The sequence below is a fragment of the Scomber scombrus genome, chromosome 10 (genome assembly GCF_963691925.1).
Source record: "Scomber scombrus chromosome 10, fScoSco1.1, whole genome shotgun sequence".
In the NCBI taxonomy this organism is placed as follows: domain Eukaryota; kingdom Metazoa; phylum Chordata; class Actinopteri; order Scombriformes; family Scombridae; genus Scomber; species Scomber scombrus.
In genome coordinates, this window is record NC_084979.1 from 8,269,688 (window position 1) to 8,291,339 (window position 21,652).

The following is a 21,652-nucleotide window of genomic DNA, read 5'->3' on the forward strand; positions in this document are numbered from 1 at the left end:
CGCCCTCTCTGTCCAGACATTGCTGTTGTGAGGATGAAATGTCTGTTTTATTAAAAGTGCCATTGAAGCACAACAGTGACCTCTGATGTTTGATTGTGTCATTCCAATCATATGAGCGAAGCTGAGAACACATTCTCATAGTAAGAGGTTATTTCAGTGCAGCGACAGACAGATTATACAAAGAGGTCCTGCTGACAACTTCAGTTCTGTTTATTATAATTTAAATAGAAATTTCATAAGCACTGACTAACAACACTTCTGAAGTGACTAACAATAGCAATGACATCCTGATGCAACTGAGAAAAGCCCTCCACTAATTTCCAGTGGTACATTATGACAAGTTTCGAAGGCAGTGAGGACATTCAAAACTATTTTACCTTGGTTGGCTATTCTTTAGAAAAAACATGTTTACCTCTTAAATCTGAATGGACAGTCACAGATATTACCCACCACAGGTAGACTACTTTGATGATTGAGCTAAAAATGACTAACAACTAGGCAACTTTAATCTCTACAATATTTTAATTCACTATTTAATCTACATAATGTCCCAACACTGAAAAATTTGGCGTCTTGTCTTTTGTCTTTTTGTCCAGCCAACAGCCCAAAAGTCTAAGACATCTGAGGACCTGAAACTAGTGAATGTTGGTTTGAAAAAAAAACTGGTTGATTAATTTCCACTGAGTTCTGTTGAATAATTGATTAGTCGACAAATCATTTCAGCTTTTTTAGTTTGTTTGTGCATGTTTTTTATTCTGCACATGTGCAAGAAAGATTACAGTCTAAAGCACAGAGTTTGAAAGACAGTACAGCAACCAACAGCAGACAAAAGAAATATACAACACATGATGTTAATGGACTGGTTTACAATGTGTCATGTTTGTCCTAAAACAACAGTCAGGCACCCAAATGAAAGTTGACATGTGTTTTATTGCTGTAATTATCCCTCCTGTTCATACTGACCACTGAGAGATCCATTCATGGTGCATATTTAAGTCAATCTCTTTCAAATGTACTCTTTTCAGTGCCAAATTAACTCATTTTGTTTTGAATAGGAAAACACAAAAGGGGTCTCAGTGCAGGTCTCAAATGCACTAGTGCAACATACAACAATGTCAACTTCAGATGGTCCACTTGGTGGATGTGTCCACACATCCCTTTACTCAAACATCTGCAAACCTACAAGCATTAAACTATTAGCTTTATCTTGGCATTCCCATGAGTTGGGTTACAACAATATCGATAGAAAAGCAGACAGAATCCAAAATAAATGTTTCATAATTAGCCCTTTGAAAAAGTAAGGAATATGGCTCAGGTGTTGGATTGATTTACAATCTTGATTTACAATTACATCTCATCAAAGTTATCATTTCTTTGGACTAGGGTTCGCTTGAGGTTTGTCTTTGCCATCTGCGCTCTGTTGGTTTTCCGGTTTCTCAGTTTGACTGGGTTCAGCTTCTTCGGTGCTGGGAGTCTGCGAGGCAACAGTGTCAGACTCCTTGGTTGGTAGGACTTCTGCTTCCTTGGCAACCTCTGCAGTGATAACTTCAGCCTCCTTGGAAGCAACCTCAGTGGCCTCTGGCAGTTTCACGTCTTCTGTGGCAACAGTGTCAGACTCCTTGGTTGGTAGGACTTCTGCTTCCTTGGAAACCTCTGCAGTGATAACCTCGGCCTCCTTGGAAACAACCTCAGCTGTCTCTTGCAGTTTCACATCTTCTGTAGCTACAGTGTCAGACTCCTTGGTTAGTAGAACTTCTGCTTCCTTGGAAACCTCTGCAGTGGTAACCTCAGCCTCCTTGGAAGCAATCTCTGTAGATAATGACTTTTCGACAATGTCTGCAGTTGCAGTCTGAGCCTCTTTGGCTACCTCTGAAGCTACGGCTTCAGATTCCAGGGCAACTTCTGGTGGGATTACTTCAGTCGGTAGGACTTCTGCTTCCTTGGAAACCCCTGTTGCAATACCCTCAACTTCTTTGGCAGCAGTCTCTGCTGTTGCCAAAGTCTCCGCCTCTACAGTATTCTGAGGCTCCTTGATTTCTTCTGAGGCTGTGGATTCAGTTTCCACTGCAACCTCTGCTGGGATTACTTCTGCTTCCTTGATAGCAGTCTCAGTCATTACAGGTTCGGTCTCTTTAAGGACCTCTGCAGCCATATTGTCAGATTCCTTGACTGCCACTGTCACTTCCACTTCAGCCTCTTTAGAAACTTGTGATGTTTCAGGCTCAGTTTCTACTGCAACCTCATTTTCCACCTTGCCAACCTCACTTCCAATCGCTTCAGCCTCCTTGGTGACTGTTGCCTCCATTTCTTCTGCAATGGTTGCTACAGAATCAGCCACCCTGGCCACATCTGCTGTGATTACTTCAGCCTCTTTAACAATGTTTGACAAAGACTCAGTCACTTGAGCTACGTTGTTTGCAATGTCTTCTGCCACTTTGACAGCATCAGTTGATTGTTCCTCAGCAGTCTTTGTGGCCTCCATTTCTACGCCATCAACAGATGTGGCTGCTGACTCAGATTGCTGAACAACAGTCTCCTGGGAGAGGCTGGCTACTGTAGCCTCTGGCTCCTGGACAACCTCAGAGACAACAGTGTCTAATTCTTTCTCCTGAGCAACAGCAGAGACTGTCACTTCCAAGGGTGTTGCGACATCCTTTTCCTCATTGGCTACCTCTGTAGTCTTGGTCTCTTGCTTAGCAACATCAGTGCTTGATTCTTCTTTACTCAGAGCAGCAGTTTCTTGGACAGTGGTAGCTGGTGTACCCTCAACCTCTTTAACCTCAGTGACTACATCTTTTATCTCAGGTACAACAGTATCTGTAACTACAGCTGTGCCTACAACTTCTTCAGTCAGATCCTTAATGGCCTCAGCCTCCTGCACCAATGGGACAGCAGTAGATGTCTGAACAATGGTTTCTGCAGTTGTTGCAGCAATAACTTCACTTTCTTTGATTAAAGTCGCTGCATCCTTGAGGATAACTTCTGCCTCTACCTCAGTGGGTAGAGGGGCTGCCTCGGCTTGGGCAGCATTGCTCACAACCTCTAGCAGTGGAAGGACTTGTTGAGCAGACATATCTTCAGCTTGTGCAAGAGAAGCAGCTTCCTGGCCTGTGATTTTTGCCGCCATTTCCTTAGGGAGGAGAACACCAACCTTGCCAACCCCCTCACCTGCTTCCGTCAGCAGCCAGTCCATTTTCTGTGCATGCTGCTTGATGGCATCATCAACTCTTGCATCAATCATCATCTCGGTCAAAACTCCATCTTCAGAAGAGTATGCCGCAGCCTTAAAAAAAAAAAAGGAAAACGTTTTTCTTTGGATTTGTTTCTGCGCTGATTCTTATTTTGTGTCAACATGTTTTTTCTTCTTACCTGCCAGGCCACCCCAAGTTTGGATATTTCACGACCAGACATGCCCTCTGCGCGCTGTGCAATGTCTGAACACTTCAGGCCGTAGTCGAACTGAGCCAACTTTAATCTCCTGTTGAATTAAAGGACAACAAGTGAGGCTTGAGCTGTATCATGTTCCTATCATTGATCCTCCATACATTATTGTTTTCATCTGACCAATACACTCAGATTTAAAAGCTACCATGCTACTTCCTAAGGACTTAAAAACCATTTCATGAAAGCCATAAGTAAGACCCAGACACCACTTTCATTTCAGGATTGAATACATTATACACACCATTATGCAACCTGAGCTAGCGAGGCGACCTCTAGGGATCAGTGCTTTCCTCTGTGGTAGTAAATCACCTCTGCTGTACAGCAGCAGTAGCTGTTATTGAAATACAGTTAAGTATACTTACTGTCTCCCTGTAGTGGCAGGAACCAGCACAAATTTCTCGAAATACTGGCGCACCAATCTCTCCCTCTCCGCCTGCTCCGGTAAGGCAAAGTTTACAATCTCATCAACGCGGTCATTAATGGCCCAGTCAAACTGTTCTGGCTGGTTACTAGCAAGCACCAGCATGAACCTGAAAAGAGTAAATGTGACTACTTAGACTGGGTCAGTGACCTTTTCAGACATGGTAGTGACCTTTTCATGCCTAGCCATGCACAGTGAATACTGGAAGATACCAACTTGTTGCTCTGCTCGCCAGTGCGGTAGAGGAAGGCATTGAGGGTGGCTCTGAGGTCTTCACTGATTTTCTCCTGCAATGCAAAAATCATGACTTGTGAATATATGATTAAAACTCAGGGCATCATCATCATGCATATGACACTGCAGCTGAACTCACTGTGGATCGTTTGCGCAGGAACGCATCAGCTTCATCTACAAACAGCAAGACGCTGCAGAGGATCAGAGAACATCAAAGAGAATGAGCTTAATGACTGCCATTTTTAATGAAATTAGCCAGTAGGATAAGAGTATATATATATATATATATATTTATATACATATATATGTAACAAATCTACCCTACTAGACCTTTTCAGAGATAGACATTATTGTGCTGATTCATGCAGTGTTGATGGAACTAATTAAAGTGCCCTACCCTCGCCTGCTGGTGCTTGCCCAGTCGAACACCTTGTGCATGGCAGTGACTCCATCCCGCCCCAAGGGTGCCACGTCCCCACCTGTCATGATGGCAAAGTCCATCCCTGAATGGAGAGCCAGTTTCTGAAAGGAAATGGAAAAAGCTTTGGTCAGAAAGAGACAGACAGGCTGAAAAGAAAAACCAAAAATACTGCAGTTGGAAAATAAATATTGAAATTCATCAAAAGCTTTTTGTACACAAACATTTTGAGGTTTTGTGGTGAAATGTTTCATCATCAGTCTTTGCTCTGGTATTTTCTGTGTTCAGTCATCATTGCTCATGCTAACAACCTGGTTCTTCTCTATGAATTCCACAGGAACCAGTAAAATAAAATGATTTCAATCACATTGCGTGAGATTTTTGCCAGAAAATATCTACCAGACCCTGAATATTAGGTTTTTAAAAAAAGTAAAGGCTTTTGTGAATTGATTATAACAAGTGATATCATCTATACTGTGAATTGTTCAATAACTGCATTGGACAGATTAGTGTTTCAGCCATACCTTGGCAAAAAGTGTTTTTCCAGTCCCGGGGGGTCCATACATCAGGATGTTTCTGTACAGGCCTTTGTTCTGCCGTGTGTTTCGAGTAGCAATCGCAATGTCCCTAACACGCTCCTCCAAAGCTGGCTGTGGGATCCAGAGCATAATGACAGCATTCAGTGTTTCAAGTCATACAAAGAGTACATAAATACTGAATCCAACACATATCAATACTACAAAAAACGATGTAAAGGACTCACGCTGAGCACCACGCCCTCCAAAGCATCCTGAGGTCTGCTTCTCAGACGTTTGGTTGTCTAAAACAGAATATACAGCAGGTTATTGCAACATGAGGGAACTGTAAGCGACTTCTTTTACTGATCACCACAAATCATTAAAAACAGTTCCAACTAACACACGACTTATATCTGATATCCGATCGCTTATGAATTTAAGAATTAATAAATTATAATTTATTATCTACTCATAACATCCTATACAGAAAAGCTTCATCATTCAAAGTACATCAACCACTGGAAACATTCAGCTCACGTCCACTCCTTATTATTTTGGTGTCTGAGGAATAAAATGACATTTTACACACTTGGTATAATTGATAGCATTTCTGAAGTTTTCACTATTCTCATGTTATGTTCTAAAACTCTCTCAAATTCATCCCATTTGGCAGGATTAGCAGGACAATTAGTTTTAAAGAGATCCATTTAAACTATTTCTTGTCAGAAAATACAGTTGATGCACTACCAGGTGTTCGACTGAAAGCCCTAATTAAAACAGGACGCCAAACGTTTCACTGTGGCAGTTATTTATGAATGGCGGTTCTTAAAAACAACAACATAATGAAATAATACCTATGTAGGATACATTTATGTACCTCTAGGGCTATCTTATTCAAATATACCATTAACAAACCCATTCTGCATGTATTGTGTAGATTCTGCATCCTTGTATAGATGATGTTTTTTTGAATTTTCTCTGCAGGCCACCTACAGCTGATGACTTGTAAATTTGAAACCTTTATTGGGTGTTTGATGGCCTCTCCAACAGTAATCCTGGAGGTCTCCCTGACCAGCGAGGGTTTACCCAGGCGGGCCTCTATGTAGCGCCCAGCCACCCCTGTAGCATTCCTGGCAGAATACACTCCTGCAGCCAACAGGGTTAACCCAGCAACCTGTGGGAAGGGGGGACAAAAACAAACACACACATTTTCAAACACCCAGTATATCAAATACGAGGGCCGCCGCTTCCCACAATCCTCTGCAGTCCTCCTGTGGTGAAAGTGCGACAAAGCGTGACAGGTCTGACATGGATTTACCGTGGCTGTGAGTTTGTCCCAGTCAGAGACGAAGGCCCTGAATCCTTCCCCAAACACCGCTCCCGCCGTCCTGCCAGGAACAAAACCCAATTATCACACTGACTGCCTCCACTACGGCAGCCACAGTCACTGCTGCACCCTGGGATTTTTGTCTAACGGCTAATGACAGCTGAGGAAGATACTGGAAGATAACATGCCAGTTACTCTGAGGATTAAGGAAAGTGGAAAGTCATTTTGTCCTCACTTTATAGATTCAAGGACAGTTTGTCGGTGCTCAGCGGCCTTAAGGCGGATCTGTTCCCTGATCAGGTCTGCGTTCTCCCTCTCCACCTGAGCTCGGGCTTTGGCCTCGGCTTCAACGCGAAGCAGGTCGTTTTTGTGTCTCAGCTGCATTTCGTGTTCAATGGTAGCTGGGATAGGGAAGGGGAGGCAGACATTAATAACTTCATACTTAAGATTACTTCTGACAGGCTGAACATTTGACCTACTTTAAATCAATCATTATAATACAAAGTGAAAACTGAACTGATTAAAAGTTTCTTTGCACTCATTGGCTCTTCTAATATGGAAATCTAATGCATTTGGCAGTGAAATGGCCATTCAGTGGTGTGATTCACCTGTGACCAGCAGTGGCCTGTAACTGATTAGTCACATTTTCCTGATAACAGCATTTTCTAACTTGTGATATTTAATTTTTCAACAGAAATGTTAACAAATCTACTGAAGAATTGGTAATTTTGTGACTGCTTTAATAGAGCCTGTTGTTTATTTATCCTCTCATATTCTGTTTCTTTAATTTGATTCTTTTTTAAACAGGGTCTTGCAATTCACACTATAATTATGTGTTTATTATTATGTGCGACCCCTTTCACAGTATTCACAGTATTGTTAATCTGACCCATTGTTAATGTAAGAATATTGATTAGAGTAGCTTTAACTTCATATTTTCTTCATAAGAAATGTATAATTAAAAAAATTCAATAAACTGAAAATAATACAAAAAGAGGAGTAGCCTGGTGAATTAGAGCACAGGCCCACTGCAAATGTCTAGTGAAGAAATTATTTATCATAATGCTAAAAATAGAACAATATTAACATTTTGTAAGTCTTATGGTCTTAAGACTTATATCCAAAGAGGCCACTGAGAGACTTCAGAGAGCCACAAATCTCACAGCAACTCCTGTAATCTGAGTCACTGGTCGACACCCTCACTCACCCCTGCACATATATTATGGTCATTCTTTACTAGGGAGCAGTAAAAATCCTACTTACTACTTAATAATAAAAGAGTTTTTACATGATATCATGAGCAGGGTATTGTGTAAGGCAAGGGTGCATTTGGTTTTATCGTCTACCTTTCCTCATAGCCTCTTGCTTCCCCACGGATTCCTCTTGTCTGCGAAGGTTCTCATCATTGAGGAATTGCTGTAGATTAAAAAATATATATATAGCATGAACAATATATATATTTAGGTACAGCTGATATTTATTTCAAGTGTCAAAAAGGATTACCTGTTGCCTGAGTTGATCATCATACCTCTGTCTGGCAAGTTTGTCTTGATATTGTGCCCTCTAGAGGTGATACAGAAAATAGTCAATCTAAAATATACTGTACACTACTTTAAAGGTGAAAACTTGGCAAGTGGGAATCAAATGAGGACTCCTGTAATCTTCCACACACAAACATTTAAATGTTGACATAATTTACTAGAAGAAAAGCATCAGTGTGTTCAGTGTTGTTTTCGTACTGCCTGGTTTTGTTTTGTCTCCTCTCCAAGTGTTTTCCGTCTCTCCTCCTCCTGGATTTGGATCTGTTCACCCTTCATCTGCTGCAAAGCCGCCTCATATTCCTGTTGGGGGACGACAAAGTTGTGTATACTGACGACAGATTTCAGCGGTTATTTCTCCTTAACAGTTTATCATAGAATTCAGATTAAGCCTGACTTGGATGATGAATCTCCCATATCACCCACAAAACACCTACTTTCACTTTACTCTGATGCTCCAGCTGTACTGTCTGCTCCTGCATATGAGCCAGTGACAGTGCATCTTTGGCATGTCCTGTTGGGAAGAGAGAAAAAAAATAAAAACTTTAAACTTTAATTAACAAAGCTGCACTTTTGGGTATATTAAACTTAAAACAGCCACAAAAAAATTATGCGAAACTGAGCCTGATTGTAGAAAGTATTGCTGCAATTAAAGATAAATACAATGACAAGCAATAAAAACGGATATGTACTGTACTTCACATGCACTAAGTAAAAATACCACGTACAACGGTTCTAAGCATGTTCATGTGCACACACTGTCATGTGCAGGGACTGATGTATGGAACAGGTGAAGGGCTGAACTTGCAGGGACACTTTGTTCTCTTTGCTCCATGACACGCCCACAAAACCCTTCCAATTTTGCTGCAGATTGTGGAGGTCAAATAATCCAATAGTGGTGAAATAACAATTAAATAAACTAATTCATTCCTGCACATACAGATCCGTGATCTAATGTGTAATGAATCTGTAGCAAGCGAATGCAACACTATAATTCCCCCGCCTGATAGGAGACTATCAGCCAAACTCCATTAAACGCCACAAAAATGCACACAACGCAGAACTCCTCTAAATTTCGGACTTCACACATCATATTCAAACAGATCATATATTATTGTAACAGTCTGCTAAAACTGGTTTATTTTATTTGTTCTTTTCAGTCCCTGGCCTTGTGTTTGGTGGAGGTAAACTGGCTATAAAAGTTGAAATCTCAATATTGTGCTGGTCAGTTTGACATGTAATGTATGCCGAAATAAAGTATGACACCTGACAGTTTAGCAAAGATCTTATAACGTGATGTTTCAAGTGTAATATTTTGCTAATTACACGATTAACTTAAAAGTCTGACATTTTTCTATGGAGTTCGGCATGAAGAGCTCTCATCTGAAAAGAACACAACGTGCTAGTTTGACATGAGAAAGTGTTTTCAGTTCAGTAGCCTACCTAAAGAAATGAAAAACATGTACATATAAGATTAAATAAAAGTGAGTTTCTTTATTTATTCTTGTATAATTTTGGTACACACGTGATTTGTCGAGATCCCTTGCAGCTTTTGCAGCTCTCTCAAGCCCAGTCGGGTCAAAGTTGCTCCACTTATCCCCGGGTTTGACTCCCCCCGAACCTCCCGGTGCTCCTCCGGCCCCGTCAGCCGTTGCCTGCTCCTCCGCCGGCGGCGACCCGGAGCCCTTCCCCCAGCCGAAGAGCCACGACATGCTGCTTCTGTAGTGTCCAAGCTGCAGGCTGCAGAGCAACTCTTACTATAACCGACAGATTCCCACACCAGGTTTGCAGCCCATGCTTGTTGGTACGACGCTGAAGGCAGTTTCCAATTCGTAGCTCCCGATTGGGCAAGGCCTTAAAGGGAGGTTACACTGTTTGTATCACGTGTTGCCGATATTAGAAGAGGTCCTGATCCAAAACTAGACTTGACAAATCTTGACTAAGTTATCCCAGAGAAGCTAAAGAGTTTGGCACAATTTTTTTCCACATCTAGACCATATCAGATAGGTCTAAATCACCAAGACTAGTCAAATCCGGAATAAAGAAATTAGAAGGAAACTCAACTCAACTTTATTTATAAATCACTTTAAAACAACCACAGCTGAAACAAGGTGCTGTACACACATAAATAAAACAACACAAGAACATAAAACAATTAACAAGAAATAAATACTAAAATAATTGGGAAGTACAAAGGGAATGATAAAGTGACAGAAAGAATAATAGGGACATGGAGGAAAGTTTGCATATGACTATGAGTGACAGAAACACAGTAATAGAGAAAGTAGGAGATAGAAAGAAGGAAGGGGAAAAACAAGCAAAAAAGTAAGGAAAGTAGAATAGACAGAAATGTACAGAATGTAACAGAAAGACTGAAGGAAACTGAGACAAAAGGCAGCTGGTCGTGAAAGAGTAAGACAGATAAGGAGGTTTAACTAGTAGTTAAAGGGCTCCATAGCTACTTAAATCAATAGTAATAGCAGTAGGAATGAAAACAAAAACTTTGGTCGTACTTTCTAGCAATGTGACAGTAAGAGGATGGGAAACTGAGAAATAAAGCAGACTCACTGACTCAAAAAGCAGAAGTGTTTTGATCTATCTTTACCTGGTCTGATGTGGTTGCAATGTGAAAAACAAAACACATCGGAAACTGACTCAGAGTCGAGTTCACCAAAAGGTTAAAAGGAAAACTTCCATTAAAAACGGTGATAAAATAAAGCATTTATTGACCACCTCAATAACCTTGTGCAATCTTTTTATCCAAAGTGAAATCATAGATTATTGTTCAAAATGCCCCATATGCAGATATGCAGTCTGCATTTATATGTCCTGTTATTTGTACTATGTATACTGTCGCCCATAAAGTTGGAATACAATATTTTTTACTTCTTCTCATGAAATGAATGTGATTTGTGACAGTGTGATTTATTCTTGATAGATAAAGTGTATATATTCTCAAAATTGATCAATCTCATTGCACCTGGTCAAAGGTGATTAGTGATGTGTTTAAATAGAAAATATAAAGAGGAATGTGTCTGAAAACAAAATTATCCCAACTTTATGGGCAACCATGTACAAGCAACCGTGTGTCACAGGCCCAAAGTTAAACTGAAAACGTTCAACCTACAGTATGTTTGTGTTGAGTCTGTGCCTAAAGTAATCAATTCAAATGCTTTCATTTTTTGAAACAATTAAATTACTCTAGAGAGTCAGAAGTGAATGTTGAACTTTAAAAATGTCTTATATACACCTCACAGTACACAATGATGTTAACACCTGTAGTTCATACATCACTAAGTGTGTGACAGGTTGACCTCAGGAGAGGCTGGGTAAACATCATAAACCATTTGCCTGCCCCCAACACAACTTTATAACCCTAAACCGGTAAAGTAAAGAATGGGTGTATTTTTCCTAATACACTGCCCTAGTAATGTCATACATAGGCACAGGCAGAAAGTGGCTCCTAACTGTTTTATTGGCCTTTATTAACACCACATACAATGAATGGTCTATCAGTCAGTGATTGTTTATATAATTTAAGAATGCTAAACATTTTTTGAAGCAGAAAATTCATTAACTGAATATTACAAGAAAACACTATGGGGTCAAGGACATATTGAGTAACAATATTACCCATATTGAGTAACAATATCTCTTTTGTGCTAAGTGCCATACAACGTCTACTTCAGTATGAAGTAATGAAACACTGAAAATGTACTGAAATGAAGAGAAAACTGACAACAATAATGCAGAGTGGGATATGTACTCCAAACTTGAATACAGTCAGTAGGCTAAAGCTTGCAAAACACCTGTTTAAAAACCATATAAGTTCACTGATCATCAAATATGATACAATTACAATCATTATAATCATTATGGAGTTTAAACAATCATACATGCCGGCATTATCACTGTATTGTTTCAATAACAGATATATGTAACTGACCCTCGTTTTCAGCAATGAGAGTTGTGAAAGAGGCTCTGATATATGATGCCTTCACATGCTGTCGGACATATACCTTATTACCGGGGGAGGTTTACGTTTACGACCCAAGTAAGTTTAAAAAAAAGTCTGTACATGTAAGTATGACTTTTGCAATATTAATTATTGATGCTCATTTTATTCTCACTCGTCCTCAGCTGCAATATAAAATATATGCAGTGAGTGAACCGCTTTAGTTGTTTCTGACAGTCGGTTGAAAGAGCTGAGTGGAAGCATTTGAAGGCAACAGCATGACGCATAGTTACGCTCTTTACGTCATATGAGTGCACATATAGAGACAAAAGTGATATTCCAGACTGAAGAGCGGACCTGAAACCCTCAACCAGAAAGATGTCGTTGGCTTGTGTGGCTTTAAGTCGGAATGTTTTGTCTGCGAGGAATTCAGGCGCGATGGTGGTGAGTAAACACAAACAAACAAACAAACAAACAAATACTGTTTATTCAGTCTGTATTGCTTTTAGAACAGACACGCCTCATGGAGCCAATGTGAAAGATATACAGTACCTAAGCTTACAAATATGAGTTAGTGTTGATTTGTTGACTTGGGAGTTTATGCAAAGCTAAAGTATATCGTCTCACGAAGTGTGTGACACTTCCTATGTTTTTAAATGACCTTTAACACACCCTGCTCCGGAACTGTCTGTGTAATAATACGTGACTGAATATTGAATCTATTACAGTACTGGCTGCTTCACTGTGAAGTGTGAATGAGATTAGGAGCAATTAAAATTAAGCAAAACAGTCCATGTTTCATTATCAGTATGCTATGATAAATGCTAACTAAACCATTGTGAATGAGTTGTTGTGCAACTCATTCTTCATTGTAGTAGCTTATATATTTGAATTTGAAGTCTGAGGGGATTTTTTTAGCAGTTGAGTTGAGTAAAAATCTCTGTACTTCTTATTAATATACAGAAATATTGTTGTTTTTAAGTCTGTATTTCGATGTCCTGAAAGAGTCAGTTAGGTAACCACTAGCTTCAAAGTGATATAACACGCATTCACGCCAGTTCACTAAAGCTAACACCAGGGGGCGACTCTGCACCTCCTTATACAAAAGGAGTACAAAACAATACTGTATATTCCTATACAATGGCCAAAATATGATAGCGTCTCAAAGACTGTAACAGTGTTTTTGTTAACATTATTATTTTTTTAACAATATTATAATACTATATGACATATGTTAATAATATATGACACCTTTGTATTCATTCTTGTTCAGTCTGTCTGTCTTGTAACTGCATGCTTTGTTGGTTGCTTTGATTTTATGGTATTATTTCTTTCTCTGCTCTTTAAGTTTAAAATGGTACATTCCTTTAGATTTGTGAAATCCAAATAAAGTGTTATTATTGTTGTTGTAGCTGTTGTTGTTGGTATGAGCTGATGCAACAGTGTTAGCGGTATCCTGTAGTTTCAGGATAGAATTACCAAGTGCTTCCCAGTTTAGCCTTGGTATTGTAACTAAAAGCTAGGTCACATTACAATGTGCTCCTTTGTACATAAGGCTTGATATAGTTTACTCTCAGTTGAAAGAAAGTGCTTTAGTGGACATTAAAGGAATATACTTAGAGGAATAAAAAAAAGAAAACAATTGAAAAATAAAGTTTGCCAACTGTACATTCATTTGATAGTATTCTTTGATTCATAAATGCCGCCTCTCTTTTTGATCGTCTGTAATACAGATGGTGCGGCATGTTCAGACCGCCTCTGCTCCGGTTCCTGAACCCAGGATCAAGAAGTTCCAGATCTACCGCTGGGACCCTGACACCCCTGGAGACAAACCACGCATGCAGACATATGACATTGATCTTAATAAGTAAGACATAACAAACACTGTTGAGCATTATTTGCCTTTTTATAATTTGTATGTAATCAGTGTCATAATCTATTGACGTGTTTGTCTTAATATTAGCTGTGGTCCCATGGTTCTGGATGCCCTCATCAAGATCAAGAATGACATGGACCCCACACTCACATTCAGACGCTCCTGCCGAGAGGGTGAGACATAAATGATGTTTGGTGATATAAACATTTTCTGTTCGGATTTGAAAATAATCAAAGCGAATGAAACATATTAACAGGATTATGTGAATGTTTGTGCCAGATTTTCAGTCAGTAATTCCACTGATTGTGTGTTTCTTCAGGTATCTGCGGCTCGTGTGCCATGAACATCAATGGAGGCAACACACTGGCATGCCTCAACAAAATAGACACTAATGCAAGCAAACCGACCAAAATCTATCCGCTCCCACACATGTATGTGGTCAAAGATCTGGTGCCTGTAAGTACTGCGAGTGCAGAAAAAGTTTATGTACACGGCCGTATTTGAAAGTGCTGCAGCAAATGTTCATGAACATTAAAGTGTGATAATAATGAGTAGGACAATGCATTTGAAAGGGAGATGATAATTGAATATTAGACTCATATGTGGTGAATTAATTGGTTTGCTCTTGTATCATTTTCAGGACATGAGCAACTTCTATGCACAGTACAAATCTATTGAACCTTACCTGAAAAAGAAGGATGGAGCTCAAGAAGGGAAGGAGCAGTATTTCCAGTCAGTGGAGGACAGGCAAAAACTGGTAAGCAAACCATCTTCTGTAACCAATACACACTTCACACAGAAGATATGGTTCATTACTGTGTTGTATGTCGCTGAGAATGGATCATTTCATAACTGATACATCTGACTGATCAAACAATGCTAGCTAATAACCACAGAACTGGTCAGCTCATCTGTCTTTTGGTAACATATCACACTGTTTATAACCCAACAGGACGGCTTGTACGAGTGTATCCTCTGTGCCTGCTGCAGCACCAGCTGTCCCAGCTACTGGTGGAACGGAGACAAATATCTGGGACCTGCTGTGTTAATGCAGGTGGGTAAAAAAACTTTGAGAACATCTGTCTGAAACGTGTTAGACTATGAGATACACGTCATAGTAATTAAAAAGTTAAATATGGAAGAATAAGAAGAACAAGAATTAAAGTCAATAGCTGCTCTAGGGGCTTTGTGAGGCTGTAATGCTCATTATTACACCACAGAAATTTAAAGTATTGGTATATTCCTACCACTAGTGGGATAAATAATGTGAAGTTTAGCTTGAGGGTGGTGCCAGAGGAAAGGCCATGTAGTTAATATTTAATCAGATCCTCTGTTCTGTGGCCGTTGTTAGGCATTTCAAACTTGGGGATAATTTGTTAACCTCAGCTGTACTTGATCTCAATGTTGATGTCAGGGCTGGTATGTTCATTTCAACTATTGGATGTTAACACGCTGGTGTCGGAAACATTTAAGAACGTCAGCATACTCTGTTCTCTTTCATCTTAAAGTGCAGCCAAGGCAGATGAAGTGAAGTGTTAGACGAGTGGAACATTTGACTTGCTAATAGTTATCGAGATATTTTAATCTGGAATAAAGTTTATGATAGATTTTTATAGCTGTCCTAAAACCCGGTACACTTATGTGGCAGAAATTATTCATGGTTGAGCTGACAGTTGTTGAACACAATGTTATTATTGCGCAGGCGTACCGGTGGATGATTGACTCCCGTGATGAATTCACTGAGGAACGTCTGTCTAAACTTCAGGATCCCTTCTCTCTCTACCGCTGCCACACCATCATGAATTGCACTAAGACTTGCCCCAAGGTGATTACAAAAAGCATCCATACTCACATACACTCACAGAGTTAATACAGTTTCAGTTTCTCACTTTCTCTTTAACACATTCGTTCCACAGGGACTCAACCCAGGGAAGGCCATCGCTGAGATAAAGAAAATGATGGCAACGTACAAAGAGAAGAAAGCAGCAGCTACATGAATATCTGAAAAATCCTGATGGCTCAAGATCCACTAATAATGATACCTGAAACTGAGTTTAGAGGAACAGAAAAGCCACACAGGAACTTTTGATTGTACACTTTCAGGATGTGGACACCTTTCATGATTTTCATAAGTGTGTGAGATGTGAACGTGTGTGTGTGTGAGTATGATCATATAAGGGAGAAGAAGATAAGAAAAATGCTTGAAAGAGTGGGTAAGGAAGATCATTTGAGTGATGCAACATATTGGACCACATTTCTGCTATTTGTCTGCATAGTGAAATCACCAGGCTCTGTTGTATTTACTCTCTGATAACATTGTATTTACGCTGTAAATATTTAAATATGTGTTCATTAAAGATGTGTTGAGCTCATTATGAATTTTAAGTGTGTTTTCAGATTAGTAAAGAACAAAGAACCCTTCTGTTGATTGTCGTACAATTCAATAAGCTGTATTGAAGGATCTAATAAGACATTTTTAATTGCCAAAAAGGCTCCACACAAAAATGGATTTTAATTTAACCAGAACAATTAAGAGAGCTCATAATTATGGGATACATTCATGCTATGACATTTTTAAGATAGGAACCCATCTTGTTCAGTAATCTGAAGATGTTTCTGTTATATAACTAGCTTTCTGATGGCTTTGTTCAATTGAGGTACCCAATTGAATTCAATTCAATTGAGTATGACCATTAATTGGCATGGAGTATTTGTGGCACTATCTGTGAAGGCTTAAAGACTATCCATGTAGGACAGTTTCCTCAGAATCGTGGTGGTATCATGCATCAGAGAGATTTATCGATAATACTTAGATTCTCCTTGGTCAAGCTTCAATAAACATTTTCTGTGTAAGACATCCTGGGCTTCTGAGCATTTTCTCCAGTTATCAACTGACAAACAAATTCTCCATAGCATTTGTAAGACATCAAAAGCCAAAACATGTTTTCATTTTTAAGTTTTAATTAATGTGATTAAATGTTAAAATCCAGGTCCTGTGCAGTTAGTCACAGACATAAACAGTTGGTCATAGATACATGTAGACTGTAGACATGTTAAGCTTTTCCTGTAGCAGGATGCTCTGCAATCTGTTATGTTGTCAAGGAAACACTGTTGTGTGATAAAACCTACACCTCTGAGAATCTGCTGCAGATCCTAAGTAAGTCAAAGGCAGCTGGACCAGGTGTTTTTCAATCATTTTTGCCACTCAAGAAGGTTCAAAAAGCTCTGCAGATTTTCAAAAAACAGAATTTCCAAAACAGGAAATGCATTAGTATCTGACATACCACAGAAACAAATGTGTGGTCAGTGCTTTTGCTCCTCAGAACTATGTCACACCAACCAATTAAACCAAATACATATTTAAGCTTGCAAACAGCAAGACAAGTATAGCTTCTGACAAACTACTGCTTGCCATGACCTGAAGGAGTGAGAACCTTTTCAAAAACAACACACAGTGGAAAACAAAGCCTTCTTACTCATTTTCACAGTTGTCCTCCACTATGGGGTATGAATGTATCCTGAACTTGTTAACTATGTAGGCCGACTATTTTTAGTGTTCTTAGTAATTTTGTGTAACCTATGGAGATTTGTTTTATAAAGTTGAGGTAAAATGTCTTTCTAATACACATCAAGTCAAGTTTATTTAAAAGCACATTTCATATAACAGGCATAAACTCAATGTGTTCACAAAAACAAGTAAGATTAAATTGATATTACATATATAAAGTATACGAAAACATAAAACATTACAAATAAGGCAACACATAAAACTATAAGGTAAGAAGGTGTTCACATAAAGAGAGTACTGAAGGTACAATTTTAGGAATAACAATAATAATACTGGTTCTAAAATGAAGGTTTTACCTGGTAACCACACACCTTAAACCTAAAACTACTAAAACTAAAAGCTTGTGAAAAAATTAGCTATATTTCTAGGATGATAAAGTGAAATCTTGGGGATAAAATATGTGCTTCTGAAAGTTAAGATCAGTGTTTTTGCTGACAGGCGAGTTAACAAAGTTAATCTGGTACCGCAAAGTGTTCTGACCTGTTAAAAGAATCTGTTTTATCTTCACTGAGCTGTAAGAAAGTTTTGGCCATCCAATATTTTTTGACATCAGTGATGTCAATGCTTTTAAATGTGTGTGCGTGCGTGCGATGCATATGCAGAAGTTATAGAAAGAGTTGACATGTCGAACATAGCTTGCATACGGCTCCACTTCCTCCACATCCAGTCTGACAAAAAGCAGAGAGGTGTCACAAATTAAACTCAACAATTTGCGGTAAACACACACAACTTGAAAATGCTGAGAATGTTACAGAAAGATTACCTACAGAGATTTGGATGATGAGGTGTCGGTCTGCCTGCAAAACCTGGAAAAAGGGAAGATGCACAAACCAGTTGAAATTAAATGACAAAAATCTTACAATTAATTCATTTAGTGAGTTATTTGAAAATTCTTACCTCAGCATGTTAGTTTCTTTCGTGAAAGGAATAAGAATCCAGCCAAAATTACACCGATTATCACAGCAATACAAGTCAGTTTAAAACGAAGATCTGCAACAGCAAAAAAAACTGTAAAGGTTTGTCAGTAATCCACTGGACACCAACACTACATACTACACCATTAATTTATAAAGTAATTAATTCCACTATATGAAAAACCTCTTCTCAGAAATATAAACAAATCAAAATCTTAACTTATTTCTTCAACGTTAAAACATAGGTGAAACATTTTGTCTTGTACTGTCCAGGCTGACCTTCTATGGGTTCTGGTACCAAAGTTATCACCCTTTCCCAGTAATGGTGTGTGATTGTGCAGTTCAGGTGTTTTGTATCCATGTTGTCAGGGAGTTCCATGCGACTTTCCACTGTGATTAATCCATCTGAGCCAAGCCAGGTTTCCAAATAACTTGATGTTCCTGTGTAGCTCCAGCTGATGTTGGCTGCAGGTTTTTCTAATTGAGCTTTGCATACAGCCACCATCTTATTGCCCTTCCACTCCAACCAGGCTGATGTATTGGGAGGAACTGAGCCAGGCAAGACTAAACAGGAGACATGAAACTTAACAAATGGTTTTGGTTTGCTGTATTAAAGGCAAATTAAATTACACACACACAGACACACACACACACACACACACACACACACACACACACACACACACACACACACACACACACACACACACAATCTTGCTATGGTGATAACATTGTTTTCACTACATTTTACATGGAGTATAAACTAGTTCCAGATAAAATTGTAACCAGAACATTGTGTTGAGAAAAGCATATTGATGTTGGGTTATTCAAATGTCTCTTCTGAGCGCTTTGAATGTCCAAAAAGAAACAGTATTGTCCCCTGTTATGTTTGCAACAGAAGGTGAAGCAGCATATATTTTAAAATCTATGCAAGTAAAACTAACACCATCTGCATGAGTAGAAGTATACAGAATTTTCTATCATTTATTCTTATGAGTGGGATTTAAGTGAAATTACCCTTTAACAAGTTACATTTCTTGATTGAATGGTTGTTGACAGTTATCTGTTCCGGTGAGGGGGAAAATGAAGACCTACCTGTGATAGTCACGTAGATAATATGATCGTCAGCTCCTTCTGTGTGAGCCGTCTCACACTTGTAGACCCCCACATCATCATTTGAGAAATTTGGGATATGTAGGTAAGACTGAGCTCTGGATGTCTTTTGGAGAGACTTGCCATCGTAGCAGGAGTTTTCACTTGTGCCATCATTGGCCTGGGCGATTCTGCAATCTTTGTATTTCAAGTTTATGTTCCATATTACATAGAAAATGTGATCCCAGGGTTTATTGCTGCATGTCAGGTTAACATCGCTCCCCAGATCAAAAGTTGAATTTCTGACAACTGAAAAAAGGCAAGGATAGCTGAATTATTTGTGCACATAATGCTGCAATGATTGTGCTTATTTAATGTTTTGGATTTATTCTGCCGTAAAACAAAATACATATTAAACAAAGATTACCACTTTATATTTGATGATTAGAGTACAAAATAAACAAACTCTGATAATGAACCTTTCCTCATTAGACAATCAGACAATCTTCAGCTATTTTTACATTATTTATTTGATTTAAACTGAAAACAGATCTTAATGTTTGAAATAAGAGTTAAGGGAAAAGAAAAGGGCAGTTAAAATGCATATTGTATCAAACATTTTACTCATACTACAAATTAAATGAGGAGAAAAGGAGTAAAATGATTTTACCATAAACGTATATATATATATATATATATATATATATATATATATATATATATATATAACAAATAAATAAAAAAGAGAATATAAGTAAACTACAAAATGCATTTTCTGTAAAAATAATTTGCTGAAAATAATACAGACTTGTTCAGCATCCCCATCTGTACAACTTTGCTGAATTTGGTTACCATGGAATATTACATTAAAGAGATATGGCAGTTAATAAGTGTTTTGCTAATGACCACAAGATGGGTCAATTGGTGCCATGAATCAGTATGTGTTTTTTTGATAGGCCTTAAGTTAATGAGTAATTTCATAAAATATAACCTGCTGTTGTGATGTTTTTTTTACATCACATCACAGTTTCATGTCTGCCTTTTGGAGACACCACAATGGAAAATGTGCATCTGCATCACATTGTTACCCTGATGTGGAATCAAGATTTTCAACAATCTTTTTATACATGTCTTTCTGATTACTGCCTTCACTGAGTCACACCAAGACAATTTAACAGAAATCTCAGAGCAACTAAACACATAAACTTACAGTTTTATACTTGCCAAGATATCACCATCATATCACAATCATCATCGCCAGATTACACAGTGATAAAAATCTATTTCATGTTACTTTGTATGTTAACTGAATTTGCAGTTATGTCTGAGTTGCTTTTTATCTTAAAGCTATATTTTTTATACTGGAGCTGTATCTGCTTAAGGCTAAAACTTTTTTTTATGAAACCACATGCGAAAAAAAATGTCAATGTTCAAACCTGTTTCCAGACTCCATGTTTCACACACCGACAGGATAATCACAGCAAAAACCCACATTATCCCGCTCATCTTCAGTTGTCTTTAGGTTCCTGGGCTGCCAAAGCAGAATGAGAGGCAGGAAGCAGTTCTCAGTAGTGTCAACCCTTCAAATTCAAATTCAAAGCCACAACAGGAAGATATATATATATATATATATATATATATATATATATATATATCTTCCTGTTGCAATTCTTGTGTACCATATTTATATATGAAGCCAATACAATATATCAACACTTTATATAATTTGGAAATCCCCAAGATGTTCTCTTATTAAATTAGAAGACAATTTTCAGAGGGTTACTCAAGGGGAAAATGGAACATATATTAATGTTCCTTGTATCATCTTGTTTCATAATTTATGGATTTAACATTAGACCCCACTGATAATACTTGAATTTTACGAAGATGATGCTTAGGCTTCTACATTTATACAGAGGTGGGAAGTAACAAAATATCTGTAATTCGTTACTGCACTTAAGTAGATTTTCCAGGTATCTGTACTTTACTTGAGTATGTATTTTTCTGACGACTTTTTACTTTTACTCCTTACATTTGAACACAAATATCTGTACTTTCTACTCCTTACATTGTCAAAACAGGCTTGTTACCTGTTTCATCCTCAGTGATATTATAAAAAGAAGACATGATGTGCAAATAGGCGATAGAAAACACATCTTTTTTTTCCCTTTGCTGGGTGTGTGCTCTGTGCCGCCCTCGGTAAAATGACTGCTCATATCAAAATCCGCTACTGGAGGGAAAGTTCCCAACAATGTGTGCAGACAGCGCAGGAATATGAAAGCAGCAGGAAGACTCCTACCATATGAACATATATGCTGTGCCCTGTGCACAGTTTACAGAGGTGTGT

General features: G+C 38.5%; 3 protein-coding genes across 3 annotated transcripts; 1 reads left to right on the forward strand and 2 right to left on the reverse strand.

The window, feature by feature from the left end:
• Window positions 1-1,366: 1,366 nt before the first annotated feature.
• On the reverse strand, window positions 1,367-9,597 carry LOC133987294 (uncharacterized). The gene is made up of 16 exons (XM_062426604.1): window positions 9,426-9,597; window positions 8,338-8,414; window positions 8,102-8,203; window positions 7,866-7,925; window positions 7,709-7,778; window positions 6,598-6,763; window positions 6,354-6,423; window positions 6,054-6,209; window positions 5,281-5,337; window positions 5,042-5,167; window positions 4,497-4,621; window positions 4,239-4,290; window positions 4,082-4,152; window positions 3,807-3,974; window positions 3,370-3,478; window positions 1,367-3,283 (listed from the first exon to the last, which is right to left on the reverse strand). Exons 2-16 carry the CDS (start codon window positions 8,380-8,382, stop codon window positions 1,367-1,369), a joined length of 3,294 nt encoding a protein of 1,097 aa, XP_062282588.1. The 5' UTR covers window positions 8,383-8,414; window positions 9,426-9,597.
• Window positions 9,598-12,160: 2,563 nt separating this feature from the next.
• LOC133987617 (succinate dehydrogenase [ubiquinone] iron-sulfur subunit, mitochondrial-like) lies at window positions 12,161-16,542 on the forward strand. The gene is made up of 8 exons (XM_062427054.1): window positions 12,161-12,299; window positions 13,589-13,722; window positions 13,819-13,904; window positions 14,051-14,187; window positions 14,372-14,488; window positions 14,684-14,785; window positions 15,434-15,556; window positions 15,648-16,542. Exons 1-8 carry the CDS (start codon window positions 12,234-12,236, stop codon window positions 15,726-15,728), a joined length of 846 nt encoding a protein of 281 aa, XP_062283038.1. The 5' UTR covers window positions 12,161-12,233; the 3' UTR covers window positions 15,729-16,542.
• Window positions 16,543-18,062: 1,520 nt separating this feature from the next.
• On the reverse strand, window positions 18,063-20,799 carry LOC133987295 (cell surface glycoprotein CD200 receptor 1-B-like). Its single transcript, XM_062426605.1, has 4 exons — window positions 20,742-20,799; window positions 19,309-19,614; window positions 18,480-18,762; window positions 18,063-18,105 (listed from the first exon to the last, which is right to left on the reverse strand). Exons 1-4 carry the CDS (start codon window positions 20,797-20,799, stop codon window positions 18,063-18,065), a joined length of 690 nt encoding a protein of 229 aa, XP_062282589.1.
• Between the last annotated feature and the right edge of the window lie 853 nt (window positions 20,800-21,652).

Coding starts and splice junctions, on each gene's coding strand:
- LOC133987295 (XM_062426605.1), bottom strand. CDS start 20,799: ATGTGGGTTTTTGCTGTGATTATCCTGTCGGTGTGTGAAACATGGAGT. Junction 18,763..19,308: donor TATCTACGTGACTATCACAG/GTAGGTCTTCAT, acceptor TGCCTGGCTCAG/TTCCTCCCAATACATCAGCC. Junction 18,106..18,479: donor ATAGAAGGTCAGCCTGGACA/GTACAAGACAAA, acceptor CCCTTTTTCCAG/GTTTTGCAGGCAGACCGACA.
- LOC133987617 (XM_062427054.1), top strand. CDS start 12,234: ATGTCGTTGGCTTGTGTGGCTTTAAGTCGGAATGTTTTGTCTGCGAGG. Junction 14,786..15,433: donor GACCTGCTGTGTTAATGCAG/GTGGGTAAAAAA, acceptor ATTATTGCGCAG/GCGTACCGGTGGATGATTGA. Junction 15,557..15,647: donor GCACTAAGACTTGCCCCAAG/GTGATTACAAAA, acceptor TTCGTTCCACAG/GGACTCAACCCAGGGAAGGC.
- LOC133987294 (XM_062426604.1), bottom strand. CDS start 8,382: ATGCAGGAGCAGACAGTACAGCTGGAGCATCAGAGTAAAGTGAAA. Junction 7,926..8,101: donor AGACAAAACAAAACCAGGCA/GTACGAAAACAA, acceptor TATCACCTCTAG/AGGGCACAATATCAAGACAA. Junction 3,975..4,081: donor ACTGGCGAGCAGAGCAACAA/GTTGGTATCTTC, acceptor TACTCTTTTCAG/GTTCATGCTGGTGCTTGCTA.